At 48.7% G+C, this 25,022-nt stretch overlaps 2 protein-coding genes and 1 non-coding gene across 7 annotated transcripts in view; 2 read left to right on the forward strand and 1 right to left on the reverse strand.

The window, feature by feature from the left end:
- Positions 1-542: 542 nt before the first annotated feature.
- Positions 543-668, forward strand: LOC132361470 (U6atac minor spliceosomal RNA). The gene has a single exon (XR_009501758.1). It is a non-coding gene; the product is annotated as a U6atac minor spliceosomal RNA (small nuclear RNA).
- A 20,496-nt stretch (positions 669-21,164) lies between these two features.
- Positions 21,165-24,235, forward strand: SRP14 (signal recognition particle 14). 2 transcript variants are annotated; one of them, XM_059913663.1, is made up of 5 exons: positions 21,165-21,249; positions 21,409-21,481; positions 22,008-22,120; positions 23,301-23,333; positions 23,844-24,235. In XM_059913663.1, the coding sequence occupies exons 1-5, from the start codon at positions 21,226-21,228 to the stop codon at positions 23,931-23,933; spliced, it is 333 nt and encodes a 110-aa protein (XP_059769646.1). In that variant the 5' UTR covers positions 21,165-21,225; the 3' UTR covers positions 23,934-24,235. The 2 variants fall into 2 exon arrangements, 1 of the variants encoding a protein (XP_059769646.1); XR_009500856.1 differs by having other exon boundaries at positions 21,409-21,621; positions 22,008-23,333.
- A 528-nt stretch (positions 24,236-24,763) lies between these two features.
- Positions 24,764-25,022, reverse strand: part of EIF2AK4 (eukaryotic translation initiation factor 2 alpha kinase 4) — a 108,302-nt gene continuing 108,043 nt past the window's right edge. For all 4 annotated transcript variants that reach the window (XM_059913658.1, XM_059913657.1, XM_059913661.1 and 1 more), the window contains one exon: positions 24,764-24,929. In XM_059913658.1, coding sequence (XP_059769641.1) covers positions 24,872-24,929 — 58 coding nt within the window. In that variant the 3' untranslated portion in view covers positions 24,764-24,871. The remainder of the gene's footprint in view (positions 24,930-25,022) is intronic.

Here is a 25,022-nt window from a genome sequence, read left to right on the forward strand (position 1 = left end):
TGAAACAGAGATAGAGGGTTGCTGACCTAGGTGTGTGAACCATTTGGCCACCTCTATGGGTGACTGCTGTTCCATCCTGCAGGACCTTCTGAGAAGCTTTATGAAATGTACTTCAGAACCTTCCAGAAGAAAGGGGGATCACTTATACATTGGCTCCTATGGAGTTACCCCAGGGATGTTAACTCCCTGCAGTCCTGGGTGGCTCATGTGTCAATGCCAAGTGGGTCCCATGGGTGTCCCTGACACCAGGGTGTCAGGAGGCTTTAAGAGGCATGCAGAGGGACACTGTTGGCTGCACTTGTGTGACACTGGTCGAGGCCTCTGTAAAACCGGTTACCACAGTGGGGTACCAAACCAGAGGGGAGGCCGAGGGAATCTGAAGCGGTGCACGTGACGTGCCCAGTACAGATGGGGTAATTGTAGAGCTCTCCTCATAGGACTGCTGGCCCTTAGCATGTGGCCATCAGCATGGTGGTGACTCTGATCCTGACATCTCCCCTGCCTAGTGGACATCTCAGAGGTCTGTCATGTCCAAAACAGCTGTGGTGCGTGAAAGGAAAGAAAGCTAGCACTCCCCTTGACAAGGATGGAAGAGGCCCTCGGGCCTGACAACATGCATATGGTTAAGGCATTGCCACCTACTTTGTGGCATCTAACCACTGTTTTTTAGAACTACCATATGACCCAGCAATCCCACTACTGGGCATATACCCATATATGCGGAATGTAGAAAAATGGTATAGATGATCTTATTTGCAAAGCAGAAATAGAGATACAGATGTGGAGGACAAGTGTATGGATACCAAGGGAGAAAGGGGGGTGGTGGAATGAATTGGGAGATTGGGATTGACATATATACACTATGGATACTGTGTATAAAATAGATAACTAATGAGAACCTACTGTGTAGCACAGGGAACTCTACTCAATGCTCTGGGGTGACCTAAACAGGAAGGAAATCCAAAAAAGAGGGAATATATGCATACGTATAGCTGATTCAGTTTGCTGTACAGTAGAAACTAACACAACATTGTAAAGCAACTGTACTCCAATAAAAATGAAAACAAACCAAACCAAACCAAACCAAACCAAACCAAAACAGAGCTCTGATTCCCTGCCTCTCCCCCAGCCCAACCCTTCCTCCAGCCTTCCCCATTGTAGTTCAATAGCCTGGATCCATCTCTCTCCCACACCCCTTACATCTAATCCATTATCAAACTCTAGCTTCGAAGTATACCCCAGTCTGACCTCCTCATTAACTTCTGTTACAAAGCAACCAGCCCAGGCCAAGGCACCTTCGCCCACACACACCCGTCCCCTCCACGTCCCCCACCTCCGCCCCGGCCCACGACAGCGGCCTCCCAGCCTCTGCTCTTGCTTCCTGGCAGTTTATTCTCCCACAGCAGACAGTGATAATGTTACTCCCTGATTAAAGCAGCCCTCCAATAACTTCCCATTATCATTTTTCTAATAATAGCTTTATTGAGATATAATTCACATACCATATAATTCACCCATTTAAAGTATACAATTCAATGGTTTTTTTAAGTATATTCACAGGACTGTGTGACCATTACTGTAATCAATGTTAGAACATTTTCATCACTGCGCCCCCACCGCAAACCCCCCTCCCCCCGCCCCTTGTATCCCTTAGCAGTCACTGGCTCATTTCCTCCCAACTCTCCCAGCCTGGGTGAATCTACTTTAGAGATTAATCTACTTTTTAGTCTCTATGGATTTGCCTATTTTAGACATTTCACATAAATCGTGGAATATGTGTCTTTGTGACCAATTGCTGTTTCCTGTTATTCTTAAAATTAGACCCAAACTTCGTGGTCCAGCGCCCACTGCAGGCTCCCCATCTTGCTGCCTGCCTGTCGGGCCACGCCTCCAGCCTCACTCGCTGCCTCTGTGCTCCTTCACCCTCAGGACCCCGACCTTTGCTTTTCCCTGCATCCGTCCTGGATTCTTTCTTAGATCTGTGACTGAGCCAGTCCTTCTCCTGATTCAAGTGTCTGCCCAAATGTCACCTCCTCAGAGAGGATTTCCCTCTTTTCCATCCCACCCCCAATCTCTAACCCTTCCCCTGACTATCTGAAATTTATTTATTTGTTTACATACTTGTCTACTGGCTCTCAGCCCCTTTAGACCTCTGTAGGGTGCAGATTTTTGTCCTTTTCACGTTTGTATCCTTAGCACCTTGGGCGGTGCAGGGTGCGAAGTTGGGGTTTGACATTTACTGCGCAAATGATTGGGTGATGCTTCTGGAAGTCCCGCTGAGGAGTTTCCACAATTCCTTCCACCGCCTAAAGCAGGGTGAGACACCTTCAAAGTTACAAGTTCTTCTCTAGATGTAATGAAAATCCACTGTGTTATAGCTTGCATTCATTTTCTTTTTCTGCTGGGTATCTTGGTCCTTACTCATAGACCACCCACCCCGTTCACCAGCTGAGCTCTCTTGCCTCAGGCTCTCCTCATAGATTCTCTTCCTGGAGTCCCTTGCTCCCCTAGGGGAGGGTACCCCAATTGTCAGCTGTGATGGTTGCGGCTTGAACACAAATGAAACAACACGGCCTGGACCACACAGTCCTCAGCTATCCGTGTACCCTCACTGGCCAAGCTAAGTGCTCTGGGCTTCCGCTCTGGACTTGGCCTTCTCCATCCCTCGCTTCTTTGGAGCCCTGACATTGCCTCCTTGCCTTCTCTTTAAAAATCTCAGCCTGGTGGGAAAACAGGGTTTTTCATACATTGCTGGTGGGAATGAATACGGCACAACCTCTACGTAAGACAGTTTGCAAGGTGTCTCTAAATTACAAATGTCCCAACCCTTGGGCCCTGTGCGCATCTGGAAGGACAGATCCCGCACTGTCTGACAGCAAAAGATTAGAGACTGACCACCTAGTGCCATCAACAGAGGACTGGTTTAGAACAAGGAACACTTTACAGCTGTAAGAGAAAATGGACAGCCCTCTATGTGTGGATATGGAACAATCCCCAGCACATAGTGTCAAGAAAAACCATGATTATAGTAAACTATCTATAGAAGAATAATGAGGAAAACCAAGAAAATATATTTACATAAAGAAATACTGGAGGGATATAAAATTTTTTATATATATATATTGGGGATGAGAACTGTTAGGAAAAAATTAGGAGGAAGAGTTCTCACTGAGATTTTTTTTTTTTTAATTAATTTTATTTATTTATTTATGGCTGTGTTGGGTCCTCGTTTCTGTGCGAGGGCTTTCTCTAGCTGTGGCGAGCGGGGGCCACTCTTCATCGCGGTGCGCGGGCCTCTCACCACCGCGGCCTCACTTTGTTGCGGAGCGCAGGCTCCAGACGCACAGGCTCAGTAACTGTGGCTCACGCGCCCAGTTGCTCCGCGGCATGTGGGATCTTCCCAGACCAGGGCTCGAACCTGTGTCCCCTGCATTGGCAGGCAGACTCTCAACCACTGTGCCACCAGGGAAGCCCCTAACTGAGATTTTTATGTCTTTTTTGTATTTGAACCGTGTGACTGTAATTACATATTTAAAATAAAATAACAAAATATATTGAAAGATCACAGTCCTATTTGGGGGGTTCTTGCCTTCTAAGGACTCTAAGATTTTTCTTTCAGGAAACTGAAAGTGCTCAGCAGTCATGGTTGAGTACAGATAGTAACCCCCTGTGATGCTGGCTGTGACGTCTGGAGTGTGGCCCGTCAGCTCACCAAGGATGGGCCTTGTTTTATTCATCAGGGTGTCCCCAACACCAGCACAATGGATCACACAGAGCTGGCACTCACTAAGTATTCGTTGACTGAAATACAGATAAAAGCACGAATAGAAAGATTCCTAACTCAATAATGGAGCATTTCAATCTTGGTGAAGGGTCCATACTGATATAAAATTGTCAAAATGGGTGAATCTGAGCAAGGAGGTAAAGGACAATGCTGTTTAAGTCAGAAATGAGAAGGTGGCGTTCCGGACATGGGCTGTAGCTCTCCCAGCCACAGATTTACTGGAATTTTCTTGACACATGGGGTCTGGACAACCGCAATGAGTAAATGCCCGCGATCGTGTAAGAACAGCAATAAAGCAAAAATACGTAAATCAGTAGCCCAGTGTCGGCAGGTTCACCTCATCACGGGCTTCCTCCCCTAGGCCCCTCTTCTCAGGAGCTCAAAGTTCTTTCACGGGGCTTTGCCTCCGTACACCTGAGGGCAAACGGAATCAGCGGTGACTCCCAGCCAGAGCTCTGTGCTTGCAGCCACAGGGCACCGCTGCAAACCAGCCAAGCACAAGTCTGGAGTTCACAGTGGACTCCGGGCACTAGCCAGGGTGGCTGGGATCGGCCCTACCCACCTAGGGGTGTCAGGTCAGGCAGGAGCGAGGACCGAAGCTTGCCCGGTGCCATCCCAGCGTGCACCCTCCCCTCCTCCAGGCCTGGCTGCCACCCGGCAGTTGTCCTCGTCCTGAGGCAGAGGAGCGAGGACGGAATCTGTGGCTTTTGCTGGGTCCTCTCTCTCCCTCCTCCCCACATCTGACGCAGGGGTTTCTGCAGATGGGTAGCTCTGTTTCCTTTCAAGCCTCCTTTGCCAGATCGCCCTCCCTCTTCTTATCCTGGGTCGGGGAGTTGTCTCTGAGGGGTAGCTGGGCTTTTTCTGCAGACTGGAGGCCACCGAAGCCCTGAGCCTGAGGCCATAAGGCCTCACAGGGAAAGTGTTGAACTGAAGCAATTTGTCTGGAGCTGGATGTGAGATAAGCCAGAGCCCTGGGCCCTGTCACCGCCTGTACCTGTCAGACCCCGACCTTCCCATCCCTCCATCTACCAAGCCTCTGGACCCAACTGAACCTCCCTCGGCTGGGACTCCGGCGGAGCACCTCGTGTGGCACCAGCCAGATGTCCCCCTGGGATTTGGGTGCAAGCCCAGCGGCCGAGGGCGGCGCAGCGGGCAGGCTGCTAGCCATGGGCTGATCCTCTGGACCTCGCTCACTGGTCCTGGGGAAGTGTCTCAGCAGGAAAGCTCCCACATTTTTTTGCTTCATTGCCTCAGAGTGAGTAGTGTTCCGAGATGTCCCTTGAGCACATTTGGCCCAGAGGGCAACTGGGTATCCGCCCAGGCTCTGTAGCAACCTGCCCTTTTCTAGGTGAGACAGAGAACAGAGCCTGCCAGAGTCTAGCGTTGTGGGTTCAAGGCTGCCTTGACCAGCAGCGGCCTGGACCTGCCAAGTCTCACTTCCCCCTCTTCCTTCCTATCCATCCCACTCACCTCTCACACTCAACTCACCCTCTGCTTCAGGAACTCCCCTCCCTCCCCTCCCCCGGGGGGATGCCGAGCCCACCCTAAAGACGCCACCAGCTTCTTCCAGAAGTCAGTGGAGTGGAGCCAGGGAAGAGCTGATAGGCCCTGTGGAGAGGGTGTGTGGTCATCTCCAAAACGGCAGCCCCTCTGCCTTTGGCTTCAGGGGGAAGCCGGCAGTCCCCTCCCAGGTTTGGTCAGTCAGCCAGAGCACTCCCTGTGGCAGGTCCAGGTCAAAGGGCTTGTAAGACCGTCCTGTGTCACCCCCAGCAGCTGGACCGAGGCTGAGGAGCCCCTCCCAGGAGCCTCAGGCCTGGGGCCTCTCAGGTTCCCTCGGAGGGAGGGAGCTGCCACAGGGCCAGCTGCATCTGTGGGAAACCACACACCGCAGCCTGCAGGTGCAAGGGGCCTGGGGGAAGGGGAGAGGATTAATTAACCATTTCTTGGAAGCAGGCCTTCTCCATTCCTTCCATTCCCAAACTGTGGCTTCCCTAAGACGCCAGGTACCACACTCAGTGGTGTAGAGTGGGTCCGGGGCCAAAGAAAAATCAAAGGACTTGTGACCCAGGGATGCAAGAGACAGGTCCCCGCCCGAGAGGCCCTGAAGCCTGCAGAGAGAGGCCAGGGGACCGTCACTGACTCTCGGCCGGCTTTGGAGGCCACTGAGAAACCTTGGGCGTCATGTCCCTTTTCATGGCTGGTGACCGGTTCCCTGGGACAATTCCACGTCATGGGACACTGCCTGGGGGGAGGTGGTCAGGAGCCCCCTCCTCACGGATGGCACTCACCCCCGCCCGGTCTGTCCACTGAGGACCCCTCAGAGGGCTGCCTCAGGGGGCAGTAGGCCTGGCCTTGGAGGAAGGACTGATGGCCGAGCAGGCCTGCTCCCACTCAGCCCGGGGCCTTGGGGTGGTAACCATTAGTGTCAAGTAAACTGTGGCTTGGACATTGCTCTGGGGTTTCCAGGGGCTGGAAGCCATTCAAGCGGAAAGCTTTCAAACAGTCCCCGGAAAGGGCTCCTTTCTGCTAGACCTGCCCCCAGAGGTTAGTGTTGTTCTTACGGCTGCCCACCTGCCCACCTGCCCACCTGCCTGCCGTGGAGCGCCCACCAAGAGCAGTCTTCTGGGCAGGAGGCCTGGAAAGTGCAGGACCCTGTGGAAAAGGGAAGCCTTGCCCTTGTTTTAGCGCACCCCACTCATTCTTCCCAGTGTAAGTCATAAATCATCCCCCTACTCTCCTGATCTTTCCTAAATGCGAGAAAGGTTACATTTTCTAGGAGGAACTGAGTTCATTCTGCACATGTCTGAGCACCCACTGCTTGGCAGGCTGTGCTAAAGCTTGGGATATAGAGACACGTCCTTGTCCTGGAGGAGCTCACAGTCTGGCGGGATAGACATTCACACTCTGTTCAGAGAGATAGGACTCTTCAAGGGAAGGCACCACATTCTTCAGGGACAGGAGGGGCCGATGATAATCATGGATGTCTGCAGAGAGCTCACAAATGTTATACAAAATGTTACACACAGTACTGGTTGTTCGAATGAAGCAGAAAGGGGTAAGGCAAGGAGCTTCGGACCAAACTGGGGAGATAAGAATATGAGTCACAACACAGGGCAAGAGTGAACTGACTGGCCCAAAGGGCTTTTGGAATTCAGAGCAGGATAACTTCCCACTGGGGTAATCAGGGAAGGCTTCCAGAAGGAAGTGGTATTTGAGCTGGGGGAATGTCAATAGATAGACCTGAATCAGGGGGGCCTTGGTGCCAAAGCAGAGACTGGGGGGTGCCTCCTCCTTCTGGATGAAACACCTGGGGGAAAAGCGAACAAACAGGATGAAAGATTCTACCAAGATACCAAAGTGAGGGAGTTGTCTCTACTACTTTTCCTCTGCCTCCACTTCCTTGGGAGGGAGGGGGTGATTGCCTATCAATTTCTGACCTTGTAAATTAGCCGCATCCTATCTTTCCATCCTCAGCTCCCTCCTTTTTGCCATACAGGGAACATCCATTACAACTGTAGTATAATACAAAAATCTATTTGGCCTTTGTCCCCCTTACCTGGTACAGAGCTTTAAAAAATGCATGTTATTTCCTAAGTAATAGGAATGTCTTTTGTTATTCACAACCAGCCCTTTCTGCCACAACTGAGTTTATGCTAATGAGGTGACCAGTGGTAAGTCCTTAGGTGGTTTGAAGGGGGGCAAGGGGGTGAGGCGGGACTGGCCCTGCTAGAAAGAAGGTGGGAAACTTCATCCGCACCCCACTTCCAACCTCTGGGGAGAGGTGGATGACCGGAGATGGAGTTCAAGCACGTGGTCAATGGTTTAATCAACTGTGCCTATTGCGTGAAACCCCACATAAAAATTCTGGACACTGAAGCTCGGCAGAACTTCCTGCTTGGTGAACACACCAGGTGAGGTGACACACCTGATCTGTGAGGAGAGGGCACGGAAGCTCTGCACTCTGCCCCCCAGACCTTCCCTATTATGGATCTTCCCTTTGTTCTAGAATTATATTTTATAATAAAACTCTAAGTATAGCACATTTAGTGAGTTCTATGAGTCATTCTAGCAAATTATTGAACCTGAAGCAGGGTAGTGGGAACTATTGTATGAATTTGTAGCCAAGTCAGACAGAAGTATGGGTAGCCTGGGGACTCCATCTGCACCTGTCATCTGAAGTAAGGGCAGTCTTCTGGGGGAATCTGCCCTTTAACTTGTGGGATCTGAAGCTAAGCCTGAGGAGTTAGTGTCAGAACTGACCCTGAACTGAATTGCAGGACTCCCGGTTGGTGTCAGAGATGTGTCAGAAGTACAACCAAAGAGGCTTCCTTACAACCTTCCCTATAAATCACACGCATTCCTAACCTGTCCTCCTGTCTGAAATGTCTCTCTAGCCTCCCACGCTCACTAGTCCACTAGTTTCAGCTTTTCCAAATCCTTCCCGTCCTTCAAAGCCCACTGCCTTTGCAACTTGGTACTACAAGGGCTGTCCTGAAGCCTTTCCTCGCATGCAGAAATCTGGCCCTCCTGCCAGGTAGCATGTTTGGAGGAAAGGGATCTGGCGGTAGGAGGGTGCCCCAGGCAAAGGAGCTGCCCATTAAATGCTCCTGGACAAATAGAAGGAGAGGGCTGCATTACAGCGAGGAGGGCTGCTGGCCTGGCTGAGCTCTCCTTGAAGAAGCAGCCTCTGCTGCAGGCCTCTCCACCTCTCTCCTTCCTCTGTTCCTGTGAGAAGCAATGTCTTGGGGTAGGCAGGGGCTGGGGGGTTCTGCAGGTCCCAGCCCCACTGGCCCTGATGGTAAACACAGAGTTTTGGCATCTTCTCTGTAGTGATGGGCAGTGTTCACCCAGGCCAACAAACACACACCTTCTCGGGCATGTACATTTGTGTGTGCGCGCACACACACACACACACACACACACACACACACAGAGGCAGGAGCATGCCAAGCCCATGTCTGCATTGCTCTGGGCTGCAGTTGGGAAGTGCCCCACATCGGCGTGTTCTGGCCGATGGTCTGGTCCTCTGCCCCTTTGCTTTTTGCCAACACTGGTCTTGGCAGCGTGCGGCCCTGCAGACTAAAGGCCAACAGAGACAAGCGTGTTCCCCTCTCCCACACCCTCTAGGCTCCCTTCCACCCCACACACTCTGCCCCGTGCTGAAGCTGCCTCCAAGAGCCTAGGGTTGTGGCTCCTTTTTAAACAACTCAGACAGCGTATAAGTCACGTGGGTGACCTGGCGGGAGGCCAGAGAGCAGTGTCACCCCGCCCCCCACACCACTGGACGATGAGCAGGTAGTAGATGGATGGGAGCTAAACTGGACTCCTCCCTCAGGGGCTGCTGAGGCCTGGGAGGCAAACATGGAGGGTTGCAGAAAGTGACCCAGAAGGCATTTAGGAAGCCCAAGGCCTTCTGCCACATCATTGCCCGCAGGGAACTGGTCTGAGCTACCAGGCCTAGATCAGGCTTCAGAAAAAGCACAGCTCCTGTGATATCTGGATTGCCCCTTTCTCTCCCTTTTCCAGTCCCCTTCCCCTCTGAAAGCCTCTCCCAGTATACCCTAGGTCCAGAATCTTAGCCGTTTATTTTTAGCTTAACTGTGGCCTGAAAGGCTTGGTCCCCAGGTGAAGGCATTTTAAGGAGCAGCTTATATGGGGAAGAGCATTTGGAGGGCTGGGCTCTTTCTTTCCTTGCATTACTGCACCCCACTCTCTGCTCTCAGGCGTGTCCCTTCTCCCAGCTCATTGCAAATTGGGGGTGGGCAGCTGTGACTGAGGGATGACCTCAAACTATTTAGAAGGATTATAGCTCTTCACCAAGGGTTGGGGAACCTTCTAAAAAATTAGCTCCTCTTGAGGTGTTCTCAGTCCGACAGACCCAATTCTCTTTATCATGGGGATCTGGGGAAATAAAACCCTACCATCTCAGGTCCTAAATTGAATCCCATTCCATTTTATCTAGCCCTCAATCAGACGCTCATCCTAATTTCTCTCCCAGCTACCTGAGCACCAGTTACCACAGCAACCCCAAAGCTCCCTCACAGCACTGGACTCTCACATTTTAAACTGAAAGTCACCTTAGAGCTCATCAGTCCCAACTTCCCATGTTACAAGGAAGGAGACTGAAGTCCACCCATGGGAAGTGACTTGTCCAAGGTCACACAACTTTTTAGTGGCAGAATTAAGATGAAAACGCTGCACTTTGACTTCCAATCCAGTGCTCTTTCTGCAAAGCCGCACCACTTAGCATCCCCACTGAGCTCAGAGTTTGGGATCTGGAGTTTAGGTCCTATTTCTAGAGACATCGTGGGAAATTCTAGGATGAGGTCTGTATGAAGAGTCAGCACCTGTTTTCCCCCTGAAGCTCTTGTTTTGTGTTATATTGCCTCAGGCAAGGTGGGGATGAGGGGGGCTGCTGGGCCATGGTGCGCCTCTGCTGGGCTCCCGGCTTGTCCAAACCGACCTGGGGAGCAGGTGTGGGCCCTCTGTCCCCAGAGCTTCTTGAAGAACAGTTTGTTCTGCAGGGGCTGCAGCCGGGGTAGGAGAGTGACAGACACCAGCACAGCCCTGGAACCTGCTGCAGCTGCTTCCTGTTGTCAGACGGCTCTCCGGCTGAGGGGCTGAGCTCCCTGGCACCCCACTCGCCCCTGCCTAGCTCTCCACCGGGACCACCTGCCTGCCTAGGCCAGTGACCTCCCGTGGATACAGAGGAAGACCAAGCTCAGGGAGTGAGAGGTCAGAGGAAGGAAGCGGCCCAGGGCCGGGCACACTTCCAGCCTCATTCTGTGCAAACGGGATCCCGTCCCCTGCATGTGCATGTTCACTCCTGCCTCACCTCCCCTTTCCCATCGGGAAGACTTTCCCACCATCCCCGTAAAGCCAACTTCTCCCTGTTTTCCGGGCCCCCTCATCCTTGTGCATGGTGACACCCCTGCCCCCCCGATTGGCCGTACTGGACCGTCCAGTATGAGTGTGTGGGCCCCAACCTCACACTGCCTTGTTTTGTGGTTTGACATTTCACCTGGGTTTGTTTTGTCTCCTCTTTAAGACTTAAAGACAGGAGAACTTGGGTCCCTAACCACTGCCTCCTATTTCAGACAAGATCCCTTACAGAGCTGAGCTCAGAGCTGACCCTATGGTAGGGACACAGTAAATCCTCGTTGAACATCCCAATGTCTCTGTCCTGGTTCCTGTGTGAACTGCAGTCACCCCAGACTGGGGCGTGGGGGGAGGAGAAGGAGAAGAACAACTTGGGCTTCCCTGCCCGGAATTTTCTGCCTGGTAGTCATGATGCCTGATTATGGGAAGCTGCCCAAGGCCTTGCCCCTCTCCAAGCTTCCTTCCAGATTCCCCTCTGACTAATAATGAGAGTATTACGGGGCTGGCCTGAGTGGACCCCCTCCCATCTACACAGGATTCCCCCAGTGTGAACGCTTGCAGGTAGATGGCCAGGGAAAGGGGAGAGTGGTGGGCGCCTGCAAGGAGGCCGCTATCCACCCCAGGGCACGGCTCAGAACACTCCCAGTATGGGCTCTCCAGCCTCCATCTCCCTAGGGACTAGCTCATTGTCCCCAGGGGGTCTTAGAGGGGCTGGGGTAGAGGTGGAGGGAGCACTAACCTCGCACTCTCAGCCCAGCGCTCTTCCCCCCATTGTGAAATGGCCTTGGATGAGGGCCAAGCAGGAAGCCGCCTCCTATAGGCTCTAACTCAATCCCTGGCACCTGGGGTGTGAAGATGGGCCCCAGGCTCTTCCCTTCCCAAGGGAGGCCAGAGCTTGACACTGAGCCCGCCTGCTAGGAGACAGCCTGAGCTTCCCTTGGCTCATCGAGAGGGTCCTATGCCTCCCCGACAGCTACGCGGGACATTCAGAGGGGTGTGAAGGGCAGTGGAAAGTGCATGGGCCTGGGGCTCAGGGTTTCCAGCCTCTACTCTGCCATTATGAGCTTTGTGACCTTGGGCAAGTCACTTTCCCTCTCTGGGCCTCACTCAGTTTTCTTACTTGTGACTAACTAGAAGGTAAAGCATCAGGCTAGGAAGATCTTGCAGGCCTCTCGAAGCTTGATATTATGACTCACTGAAGTCAGTGCTTCATTGATGTTATTACCAGGACTTGGCTCTGGTCTGGCAGGGAGTCCGTTCACTATGTCTGTCTAGGTTTCCCCATATAAATCTGCACCGGCTGGTCTCTCAGAGCCGTGGAGTGGGCTTCCCTGGACAATCAAGGATGAATGATGACAGAGGCCAAGAGATGAAGAGCATCTGTTACTTTGGGGAGTTAGGACACCTGGGTAATTTGTACAGAAACTCTGGCTACATAATTTCCTGTCCTTCAATTCCAGGCAGGAAATTTAAAAATTTGGGATCCCTAATCATCATGAATAAAGGGACCCCTTCTCCCACGCACTAAACTCTTATTTTTTTTAACATCTTTATTGAAGTATAATTGCTTTACAATGGTGTGTTAGTTTCTGCTTTATAACAAAGTGAATCAGTTATACATATACATATGTCCCTATATCTCTTCGCTCCTGCGTCTCCCTCCCTCCCACCCCTCTAGGTGGTCACAAAGCACCAAGCTGATCTCCCTGTGCTATGAGACTGCTTCCCACTAGCTATCTATTTTATGTTTGGTAGTGTATATATGTCCATGCCACTCTCTCACTTTGTCAGAGCTTACCCTTCCCCCTCCCCATATCCTCAAGTGCATTCTCTAGTAGGTCTGTGTCTTTATTCCCGTCTTGCCACTAGGTTCTTCATGACCTTTTTTTTTTTTTTCCTTAGATTCCATATATATGTGTTAGCATAGTATTTGTTTTTCTCTTTCTGACTTACTTCACTCTGTATGACAGACTCTAACTCCATCCACCTCACTACAAATAACTCAGTTTCGTTTCTTTTTATGGCTGAGTAATATTCCATTGTATATATGTGCCACATCTTCTTTATCCATTCATCTGATGATGGACACTTAGGTTGCTTCCATGTCCTGGCTATTGTAAATAGAGTTGCAATGAACATTTTGGTACATGACTCTTTTTGAATTATGGTTTAAAAGTAGGGGGAGGAGGAAGGCAGGAAGAGGACAGCGGTCTTCACACTCCAGACATCTAGCCAGCCTGGGACGACTTGAGCGATAACCACGCCTGCTTTTCTTGGTCTCAGTTTCTCCTCGTACAACCTGGGGTGTGGTGGCCCTCCCCTTCCTGAGGTTCAGCAAGGAAGGAAACCATTGATGAGAAGGTGAGACCCTGTTAAAGCTCACACGTGTTTCATGAGTGCCGCCACCCCAATTCTACACACAGCTGAACTTCCAGGCGAGGGGGGGCCAAGGTGCCCATGGGGTGTAGTCTGTGGGGTAGTGGGAATTTCTTTGAAGCTCCCCAGAGCCACAGCACCTGAAATCCCACCATTAGAGTCTTTTCTTTGTTTAATATTGCCTAAGTTGCCTCCAAAAATGGAGTGAGTGTGACGTATCTAACCATCTGTCATGAACATATTAGCATGATTTAGCTACCAGATGGGTGGCCTCTGCACACCTAGCTGAGGTTAGTGAGAGACAGGTTTGGTGGAGGTGGAGGGGAAGGTGTTTCGGAGGACTGAGAGCTTGTACTCAGGGCACTGCTTGAGTAGGAGGGGAAAATAACAATGAAACCCGGCCTTTCTGCCATGCTTTCTCACGTATCACTCCACCAAAGCAGTGTGAGCAGAATATTCCCATTTTACAGTTGAGGAAATGGAGGCTCATAGGGATTAAAGAAGTGACTTTTCTTCAGAAACACAGCCAGAAGGTGCTGAATTGGGCTTAGAGTCCAAGAATTGAGAAGCCAGGAGGCAGGATTTTGCCTGTGTTGGGGGATGGAGGTGGGGTGGGGGACAGGGGCTTGGGAGGGAGGAGGGGAAAGATGACAGGTGGAGAGCAGAGCCCCAGGTTTTTCTACTGTGCCCAGAGCTGGCCTCTCTTCTGACTTCCCTCCCTTCTCACCGTCTCTTACCCCTTTCCCACTACCTTTTTGGACGCCTGAAAGCCCTGCCTCCAGTCTGGGCTACCCTCAGACTGCGCCATTTGCCTGTTCTTCTCTGGGTCAGGGACAGCACAGCATGGCGGTTGGCTCTGAAGTCCGTGGGCCCAGGTTCAGATCTCCACTCCACCTCTTACTGGGGGTGTGACCAAGGCACATCTTTCCACCTCTTGGTGCCTCAGCATCTTCTGCCAGAAAGTGGACGTCAAACAACATTCACCTCACAAGACTACTAGGAGGTTTTAACTATATAGTTAAAACCAGAAAATGGTTAAAGCAACCAGAAATGAGCCTGGCACTAGTCATTTCTCAATAAATATAAGCCAGGTATTCTTTGAGAAAAAAGGAGTCTCTCCTCTAACACATAACTCGGTCCACTTCCCGTGACCCCAGCACCTCAAAGAGTGCCGGCATGAGTGGGTGCTCGTTTAGTCTATGCTCAGTGATTGAATGAATGATAATGTCCATTACAGAGAAACTTCTAGCCTCAGCAGAAGTGATTCTGAAAAATGATGTTAATAACCTTGGATATTTTTATGGTCTAAGGTCATGGGACAAGACCTGGGAAGGCTAGGGCTGCCTGCGGCCGCACTTGTCTAACGAGGTCAGGGCGTCCCCTGCCGGCCCCAAGGAATGCTGCAGGCAGGGCCCAGCGGGGCGCTCTCACTCCTGAGGTGCCTGCCTGGAGGGGGGCCTAGTGGCACTGCCTACTTTCCCTACCTCGCCGCGAGCAAGGGGCAGGCCAGTGCTAACCACTGGCACTCATGGGCTCTGGAAATTTCCCTAGGGCTCTCAGGTGGGGCTGGGGGGAGAGAAGCAGTAGCTCATAAATTTGTTCGTGGAAGAGACTTCGGCAATCTAGTCTAAGTCCTTAATATAATGATGAAAAAAAAATTAAATACATCTATTGGGCACTTACTGTGAGCGCTTTACATGGATTATCTCACCGAAACCTGAAAACAACCCTTCGAGGTAGGTACTACACAGAGGAAACTATAGATAGGTGCCTCTATCAAGGTTCCACACAAAGTAAGGGACCAGCGGCAAACCCAGGGCCCCTGACCCCCAGTCCAGTGCTCTCGTGCTGTCTCTCCAGGACACTGAATCCAGGACTACATCCTGGGGGCACAAGCAGGGGCAGAAGTCCCTGGAGGCTTGAGTCTCCCAAGAAGACACACAGTGAACATTTGTTGATTGACTGACAGAAAGAATAAAGGAACTGGTAGTTCCAAGCGTCTGGCTGTATTCAGCCCAGGGAATGTGTTGCCATGGCGATCAGGAGGTTATTCTCTCTCTCTGGGGACCCAGACTTCTAGAACACTTCTAGGATATGTGTGGCCACCTCCCTCTGGCCATCCCTCTGCCTTCTCTCAGATGTCTCCACCAGACCTAACCACCTCTCAAGACTCAGGAGGGCTCCCCGGCCTTAGGACCTCAAGCCTGTCACCCTGAACCCAAACCCACCCAACACCATTTTCTGCTGCGTCTTGCTGATACCTTCCCTCCTTCCTTCATCCTTAGCTGATCTTAAAGTCAGCACACTGGACTACATACAGTGAGGCAGGTCAGAACCTGAGGTGTGGTCCCCCTCAGAAACTGGAAACTGTCAAACCAGCACGATATCTGACAAGATGGGCACTGATCCATGCTTGTTGTCATGATCTGCTTCTGTAGAATAAATCTATTATACCTTGACAGACAGGAAAGGGGAACAGCCAACTGCAGTCCAGTGACTAAGGTGCAATAATGCACACCTTAGCTCATTTCCTCCTTCCCACGACACAGTGAGGGAGGCGCTTGGATGACATCTCCATTTTATGAGGAAATTGAGGCACAGAAGGATTTAAGTAGATTTGGAATAAGCAAAAAAAGATTAGTGGGTGTTTCCAATGGAAAACTTGGCAGTGTTTAGAGCACATCCTCTGTGTTATCTGATTAGAGCCTTTCATTGCCTTTTTTTAAAAAAAATTAATTAATTAATTAATTTATTTATTTATTTTTGGCTGTGTTGGGTCTTCGTTTCTGTGCGAAGGCTTCCTCTAGTTGCGGCGAGTGGGGGCCACTCTTCATCGCGGTGCGCGGGCCTCTCACTGTCGCGGCCTCTCTTGTTGCGGAGCACAGGCTCCAGACGCGCAGGCTCAGTAGTTGTGGCTCACGGGCCTAGTTGCTCCGCGGCATGTGGGATCTTCCCAGACCAGGGCTCGAACCCGTGTGCCCTGCATTGGCAGGCAGATTCTCAACCACTGCGCCACCAGGGAAGCCCCCCCCTTTCATTGTCTTTGAGCTTGTTTGCAACTCTGCACTGTACAGAACTGATGGCAGTGCAGTGATCCTGTCTATGGATACTCAAATTCTGTTTGTTTGAGGGACGACAGTCTCCTCTTGTGGAAAAGTCAATTTGCTTCCGTTTACAAGTTGATCTCAATATTCCTGTTCTATATATGTGTCTGTTCTTTGGAGTCTCCTTTGAATGACTTGTAGCATCTACCTGGTTCCCTCATTAATGATAAGGTAAATAGATCTTGAATATGTGTAAGAGAGTCATGATTTCACCTTTTAATGTTTTTAATTATCTTTTAACAGGGGTAACAGGTAATTTGCCTCCAGTTGCTTAGACAAGGAGAGGTAGACCTGGGGTTCGAACCCAGGCAGCTAGGATGCAGCATCTGTGTTTATAACCATCACCCTATGTTCCAGGTACTGCATAGCTTGATTGCATTAGAGTGGCTGCAGCTGTAAATAAATCAGACCCTTGATCCCACTTCAAACCCTATAGCTCTAATTAAAAGCTAATAAACGAAATGGTGGACACGTGTGACCACAGCATTTGGGAGCGAGAGCTTTGGGCGGTATAAGCAGGACACTCCTCCAGGCCCTTGGGCCACTACGGCTGAGGAGCGCTGGGTGTTTTTTTCTCCCAGGCCTTCCGGTGGTGGCCCTGCACTTGGGCTCAGGTAGATGCCGGTGCTGTGGGCAGAGGGGCTCTGTGTTGCCCTTGGTTCTGCGCAGCCTTTTGCTGAAGGCCCAGATGAAGGAGGAGTTTGGGGGCCATTTTCCATTCCCCAGGTCTCCTGGGGTGAGGGAGAAGGAGCCGGGAGCCGTGTGGGCCGCGTGGCTGGGAGACAGTGACCCACCTGCCTGCTGCACGTACTCCTCTGCTCCAGGCACCAAAAGCCACCAACCTGATAGCAAGGTAGGATTTCAGGTGCTTGACAACATTAGAATTTAACCACACCTTGGGGACTTCCCTGGTGGTGCAGTGGTTAAGAATCCGCCTGCCAATGCAGGGGACACGGGTTCGAGCCCTGGTCCACGAAGATCCCACATGCCGCGGAGCAACTAGGCCCATGCGCGCAACTACTGAGCCTGTGCTCTAGAGCCCACGAGCCACAACTACTGAAGCCCGCGCGCGTAGAGCCCGTGCTCCGCAACAAGAGAAGCCACTACAATGAGAAGCCCACGCACCACAGCAAAGACTAGCCCCTGCTTACTACAGCTAGAGAAAGCCTGTGTGCAGCAACAAAGACCCAACACAGCTAAAAATAAATAAATTAATTAATTAATTTAAAAAAAAAGAATTTAACCACATCTTATTGACAGAAACTTTCAATATCTTTGTTCACTGAGCTACATTTACTCCTGCCTGATCATAAACAATTCCATTTTTTCTTATCGGGGAATTTATTTTCAGATGTATATTTTTATAAGTTGATTCACTTCCTTGTTGCTTTTATTCATTGTTTTTAATTTTTAAATCTAAAATTTTAAAATGTAGCCACATTATTTTGTTTCATAGTACTTCTTTTTATCATTCTTTTATTTATGGCAGAAATACTGGTTTTCCATTTATGATAATGATATTAAATAAACTTGTTTAAGTATAAAACGAGTCAACTTAAAAGTGTTAACTGATAGTGCAGGTGGTATTTGGATAATGGCAGAAATCAAGATGGTGGTGTCCAAATGATGGAATTTATATATTATCATAAATGATAGCACTGTTTATTACTCTTTATTGAGCATTTATTAGGTGTCAGCCTCAATGCCATCCACGTAATGCTGTTCAATAGAATCTGTGCTAATGGAAATGCTCTATATCCGCACTATCCAAGCCACATGAGGCTACTGGGTTCTTGAAATGTGGCTAGTGAGACTAAAGAATTGAATGTTTTCTTTTATCTAATTTTAATTAATTTAAATTTAAGTATCCATGTTTACCATATTTGAGCAAGTGTAAGGGTCTTAAATATAAACTTTTTATAACATCTGTGAACTATTATTATTGCCATTTTGCTGATGAAGAGATTTAGACTTTGAGAGGTTGCCTGAGGTCACATAAGTAGCAGAGATGGCATCTGAACCCAGACCCATTGAACTACAGAACAGGTGCTCTTAATCACTTCCCACAGAAAAAGCCCAAAGAACATTCTGTCAGTAGCTGAATTGTACTGGGCCATGTGTGATGCTAAAACTGGCAGACTTGTGTATTTCTTTTACTAGAGTGGCTTGTTCTGTCATGGGATGGCCTTAAGGTATCACACAGGGTACTGGCATGACTGTTGAGTTTTGAGTGGAACTGAGGTGTGACTGAGCCCGTGGGAAGCAGTGAGATGTGTCCACATTGAGGGCTAATCCTGACAAGGTCCCAGATGAATCATGGCCTCCAGGCTCTGTGCTCCTTGAGCACAGGGCCATTTCCTTCACCTGGTGTCGCCAGTACCAAGCCCATGGCTCTAAAGAACATTGGTCAATGTTCAATGAATGATAGAGGCTTAGAGCACAACGGTCATCATTTAGGTCAACCTTTGGATCACACAACTCTGTAACTGGTTTCACTTAAATTCATGACCATAAATATCAAGTGAGCCCTCACATTCCCTGGCAGTCTGACAACACATCTTAAATATGTTCAGTCTCTGATGATTTCACACTTTCTTCCAAATGTCCAGCACCCTGATTATCTTGTGGCTTTTGGTTCTCCAGGATCTGTACCTGTTTGTAATCCTCCGTTGTGTGGGTCTTGGTGAAAGGCAAGGAATATAAAAGGGTCAGAGGGTCACTCCCTCACCTACCCCAGGACTTGGGCTCAAGCATATGATCTAGGATTGGCCAGTTTGGGCTTGCAACTAGGACTCTGACTTCTGAGCTAGTGAGACCAAGGCCCAGGGCTCTTTAGAGGCTATTCATAGTGGTAGTCATTGCAGGGTGGTCTTGTGCTGGCAGCCCTATAGGAGGAGTTTTCACCAGACCGTTCCAGTCTGTGCTAGTTCCATGGGCATAAGAAGATGACTCCCCAGTTTGTAGTTATAACTTTTACCTCTCTGCTGAGCTCCAAACTTGTATATGCACTTGCTTACTTAATAGTTCCACTTGGATATGTAATAGGCATCTCAGATATTACAAGACCAAAAAAACACTTTTCATCTTCTTATAAAACTATTTACTTCTCATGTCTTTCCTATCTTAGTAAATGGCACCACCATCCACCCAACTGCTCAAATTCAAAAACCTATGAGTCATCCCCGATTTCTCTTTTCCTCTTAATGTCCACAGCCAGTTGAGTACGAGTCCTGTTGACTCTACCTTCAAAGTATACACTAACCTGATCGCAAATGTTGCTACCACCTGGACTTTTGCAATAACCTCTGCGGTAGCCCCCAACCCTTCACCAAGATATCTATGTCGCAATACCTGGAACCTATGACTATGTTACCTTACATGTTTAAAGGATTTTGTGATTAAATTAAGGATCTTGAAATGGGGAGATTATCCTGGATTATCCAGGAAGGTCCAATATAACCACAAGGTTCTTATAAGAGGGAGGCAGGAGGATCAAAGTCAGTAGTAGGAGATGTGACAATGGAAGCAAGAGGTGGTAATGATGTGAGGAAGGGGCCATGAGCCAAGGAATGCAGGTGGCTTCTAGAAGGGCAAGGAAACAGATTTTTCCCCTGAAGCTTGCAGATGGAATGCAGCCCTGAAGACACATTGATTTTAGACTTCTGATCTCCAGGCCTGTAAAAGAATAAATTCATGTTTTTTTAAGCCACTAAGTGTGTGCAGATTTGTTACAGCAGCAATAGGAAGCTAATACAACCCTCTAATTGGTCTCCCCATTTCCTGCCTTGTCTCTACAATGCCTTATCTACACCACAGACTGAGGATTGTCACCGTTCTGTTTAAAACTTCCTTACCAAGAAGCTTTTCTTTGTATTTGAAACAAAATCCAAATTTACCAGGGCCATCGGCCCTATATGAGTTGGTCAGTGGATACCTCTCCAAGCTCTCCATACTCCTTCACCCCTCCTTCCACATGCCGCCTCCACCCCACCCCCCAAGCCTTGTGGACATGGGGCAACTTGTTTCCCCATTGGGGCCCTTGTTCTAGCCATTCCCTGTGTCTGGAACACTCTGTCCCCAGATTTTTGAATGGCTAGTCCCTTTAGCTTTCAGCTCAAAGTTCTCCTCTTTAGAGGGATTTCCCTGACCCCAACCTAAAGTAGTCCCCCTGTCATTCTCATTTGTATCATCCTGTTTAGTTGTCCGCACAGCACTCTTTATCTGAAGCTATACTTACTAGTTTACTGTTTATTTCCTCACTACTCCTTTAACCCAAGTTTCAGGAAACCAGAAACTTGTATCCTGCTGTAGCCCCCCCCACCTCTCCTACAACAGTGCCTGGCATAGGCTAAGAGACCCTCAGTGAAAACCCATTGCATGATTTCATGCTTGACTTTTCCAAGACCTAGGGTTCAAGTTGGCTACTGGCAGAGCAGGGCCTACACCCCAGATCCCCAGACTGAACCCAGAGGTGAAACTGAGACCCGGCTCCAGGCCCTCTTACTAGAGCTGGGGCCACCCAGCCTGGTCAGAGAAGAGGGAGAGTTCAGAGAGAACTCATGGAGTGTTCCCGCCATGGGAACTTATTACAATGACAGTGGTAATGAAAACAACAGCTAATGTTATTGAGCACCCTCTATGAGCCAGGCACTGTTGTAGGTGTTTAATGTAAGTTCATTTGCTCTTCACAACCACACAGTGAAGTGGATACTATTATTATAGGTTGGGGAAACTGAAGCACGGAACAACAGTACAGCTTAATATACACAACTATAGGTTTCCATCACATCCTTCCTGTGCTCTCTCACTCTCTCCCACTGCTTGGGTTAGAGTATTTGCTTGTCTGTGAAATCGCGCACAGCCCCAGGGCCTCGGGGTCGTTGCCTTCCCGGGACTGGCGGTGGCGCCCCAGAGCGCAGGCGCGGGGCGGGGCGGGGCGGGGCGGGCGGGCAGAGGGCGGAAGCAGGGATTGGGTGGAAGAGAGCTGAAACCTAATAGCGGAAGTCCCGCCCAGCCCGGGTGAAACTTCCGGTTCTAACGGCTTGGGGCTTATGCTGACGGAGCGGAGGCAGCAGGGTCAGGATGGTGCTGCTGGAGAGTGAGCAGGTATAGCCAGAGCTGGCCGGCTGAGGGACCGATACTGTTTGGGGCTTAGCTCGGGACCTCTGTCTCCTTCTGCGGGAGGGACTGGGACTTGAAGAGGCGGGGGCCGGTGGGGGGGGGGGTTTGGAGTTGCCTAACGGGGCCGGGCTTCTTGTGTTCCAGTTCCTGACGGAGCTGACCAGGCTCTTCCAGAAGTGCCGGTTGTCGGGCAGCGTGTTCATCACCCTGAAGAAGTGTAAGCAGCTGTGGATGCAGCAAGGCCGGAAGGGAGCTGGGAGGCCGAGCGATGCCCCGGCCCGGGTGCCCAGTGACTGGGAGCCACAGGCAGAGTCTGTCTGCCGCGTATCCCCGCCTTCCCGTACCTTCCTCCACCTGGTACTGGCACATTCAGGGCTGAGGGGCCGGAGAGTATTGGGGATTGTGGCTGGTGCGGCCCCCAGCACTTAGCCACCTAAGTCAGCTCCGGTTCCAGTGGGCCCGAAGCATGTCAGGGCTCGTATTTTTGTCAAGGATCCCCAACCGCGCCGTGATTACTGAGATTTAGTCTGCTTTGATATTACAGTGTTCCCATCGTGGAAGTGGCAAGTAGGTTCCCAAAGTGTGGGCAAGGCGTCTGTAATAGCAGATAATGTGGTTAACAGAACTAGATCAGTGGAGGTGGCTTAGGTATCCTCTTGGAATCTTTCTCCTACTTTTTAACTCTTCGTCTACCTGTTAACCACGTCTGTGGCTGTGTTCACCAGGGTGTATTTTTCATGCAGATGATGGTCGAACTAAACCCATTCCAAGGAAGGGTTCTGTGGAGGGCTTTGAGCCCTCAGACAACAAGTGTCTGTTAAGAGCTACTGACGGGAAAAAGAAGATCAGCACTGTGGTGAGTTGGATTCCTAATACTCCTAATTTTGGAGTTTAAAGACTTGAATTTAACTTGAGGGGTATATCTGAACCAGTTTTTTTTTTGTTTTGTTTTGTTTTTAAGTTATTAAATAAAGCCTAGTGTGTAGCTCTCCAGCTGTTTTGGGATCAGGGTCTTCTTTTATTACCTTAGTAATAGAAAACCCAAAAGCAAAATTAAAACGAAGAAGGTAGAAGCCAAACACTTGTTAGAAATAAAATTAGCATATTGGTCCTTACTCAGAGTAGCACGGTAAGGAGCAGTTGGCATATTTGATTCCTTATTCCTTTACTGTGCTGGGCCTTCAGTGAACAGTTTCTTGGTATCAGATGCTTTTACTTTTAAGCTGATTGTTCACTTATCTTTGTGGTTCATGTACCAAACATGTATTATATTAGGCTTTGTATTTGAGAGCATATGATTTAGTCAAGAGTCCTAGTATTATTCCCTTTCAAAGTGGGGGTTGAATATGGCCAAGCAAGAGACTGCTTGGATTCCAAATGAATACTTCTTTATTCTGCTGGGGCAGAACCAGACTGCCCTCTAATCACATCAGCATAGGATATTCATGAGAATATATGCCATAATTAGTTGATGTCTCCCATTACCAGTTATCTTGAGAAGACTTTTACAGTAAAGCAAGCTTATGTGGCTTTTAAAAATAAAGTTGGGTGCCATGAAATACGGAAAACTAAGGAATCTTCAGAGGTAGAATTTCTTTTGTTGTGGTAGGTTGCATTTTGCTTAAATGCGCCTGAACTAATGGTAGGTTTAAAATAAGATGGGGAGGGAGTACTTTAAAAGTATCTTGCACAAAAGATTAAGTCCTTTGACGTCTCTCAGAACCCTGAGAAAAAGTCAGTGCCATGTGTGTAAGAGATTTCAACAGAGGCAAGAAGCATAGCTTCTTGAGGAGCCCACTTCTGCTTCTTTCCCATCTTGGTACAATTCTCAAAGTGCAGAGCTACTTTGCTTGTTCCTCAGGCAGAGGAAAGTGGAGTAGAAAAATAGCTTTTACTGTATTATGACCCCTGCAATTGGAAAGAAATATTTTTAGAGATTAGGATGTTGTCTTCACGAGGCTTTTGAGTTGCTATTGGGTGAGGCAGATGATTCCTATGTGGATAACAGGGGTGACCTTTTCCCCAATCTTTTCCAGGTGAGCTCCAAAGAAGTGAATAAGTTTCAGATGGTGAGTGTCTGGTGTTCTCTGTGTCTCGTTTCTCAGGGCAAGAGTCAGCATAATAATTAACACTGGCCTAAGATTGCTCTTTAGGTTCACTGCTCTCCTGTGATGTCTTACCAGTAGTTTACAAGTAAAAGCTGCCAGGCTGCTGTGAATTCTACTTTCAACGCTGATATTGTCCTTTTTAGCTAGATTTTGTTGTCTTAGGCTTCAGATATGCTCTATGTATAGTATAGCTGAATAAGAAGTTGCCTGTAGTTTTCCATTTTTGCTTAAAAAAGAAGTAAAAAACGTGCAACTCACTAGTGGGTGTTGCAGAAGCTGCTATAGCAGTGAAAACACGTGAGGGTGTTTTCCTTACACCATTTTCCTTAGGATACAAGTATCCCCATGGTATTATATGCTTTATCAGATAGGCTTTCTGATTTTGGCTACCCTAAATCCATTACGGAAGCACAGCAGATGCTCCACCAATGTGCAACTCTTCCCACTAAGGTCATGCTCTGTGTCTTTTAGGCTTATTCAAACCTACTGAGAGCTAACATGGATGGGCTGAAGAAGAGGGACAAAAAGAGCAAGAGTAAGAAGAGCAAAGCAGCGCAGTGAAGGGCACCAGATTCCCGCCTTCACCAGCTAACCACTGAATTGCTATTTTTCCTTTGGTTTTTACTTTTGGCCACAAAGCTGGGTTTCTCATTCCCCTACAATAACTGTTTTCATGTGAGATTAGGGTCAGTTTTGGATGGAAGAAGGGCTGCAGTGTTTACAGGGTAGTTACAAGAAGCCAGTTTATTTTATATCTGGCTAAGTGGTCTGTGTTGTATGGTTGTATGTTTCTGGATAATAGTTTACAGTCTCTGTAGCCGTCTGTGAAGAGCACTGTATCATTAAACCTGTATTTATCAGTACTGACCATCTTTTATTCCTTTTCCCATCCCATAGAAAGTTCCTGGCAATAGCTCCTCATTCTGGAATGACTGATTATGAATAGGCTTTAGGCCCTGTCTTATGAGTTACTGGAATTGAAACCTGACAATTTTATAAAAAGTTGTGTTATTTCATGGGTATTTTTCCCAACTTGGCTGTATAATTTTATCATCATAGTTCCTTTAGCAAATTTGAATGAGTTCTCATAGCGAAATGAGAGTCTGCTTAACCAAGTAAGGATAAGCCTATTACAAAATCATCAAGAATAAAGATTCCAAGTTAATGATGATATTTGATTTCTTTATGCCCTTTATTTTGGACATTTTCATGTGCTCAGTATATAAGGCTGAGAAGAACAAGGCTGTTCTCTTGTGTTCTAGCGCCACAAAACCTTTAGTGCTAATAGATTTGCAATTAAAAAGCAACAGATATATGAAAACATTTATTATATTCAAAAGATAAATTTATAATATATTACACATGAAAAACCTACAAAGCTCAACTCTGTAGGACAGCTTCTTAGAACGTAAAGCTAATTTAAAATTACAATGAATGTACAACATTTTATAGTATAAGCTTCTGTCTGTTTGAACAATGTTAATGATCGTTCTTTAGGATTAAAATAAGATTCTGTAGTAGTCATCTCTGTAGCTATACAGGAACAGCACAGACACCCTGCAAAAGAAGGGAGAAGACAGGATCAGTATAATGGTAGAGAACAGAGTTGATAAATTATTTTTAGAACAGTTAACTGTAGGAGTTTTGTGT

This window comes from Balaenoptera ricei, chromosome 2 (genome assembly GCF_028023285.1).
Source record: "Balaenoptera ricei isolate mBalRic1 chromosome 2, mBalRic1.hap2, whole genome shotgun sequence".
In the NCBI taxonomy this organism is placed as follows: Eukaryota; Metazoa; Chordata; class Mammalia; order Artiodactyla; family Balaenopteridae; genus Balaenoptera; species Balaenoptera ricei.

Bases quoted from the DNA above. Each gene is read 5' to 3' on its own strand.
- SRP14 (XM_059913663.1), top strand. From the start codon at position 21,226: ATGGTGCTGCTGGAGAGTGAGCAG. The intron at 21,250-21,408 runs GTATAGCCAGAG...CTTGTGTTCCAG, and splicing joins TGCTGCTGGAGAGTGAGCAG to TTCCTGACGGAGCTGACCAG. The intron at 23,334-23,843 runs GTGAGTGTCTGG...TGTGTCTTTTAG, and splicing joins AAGTGAATAAGTTTCAGATG to GCTTATTCAAACCTACTGAG.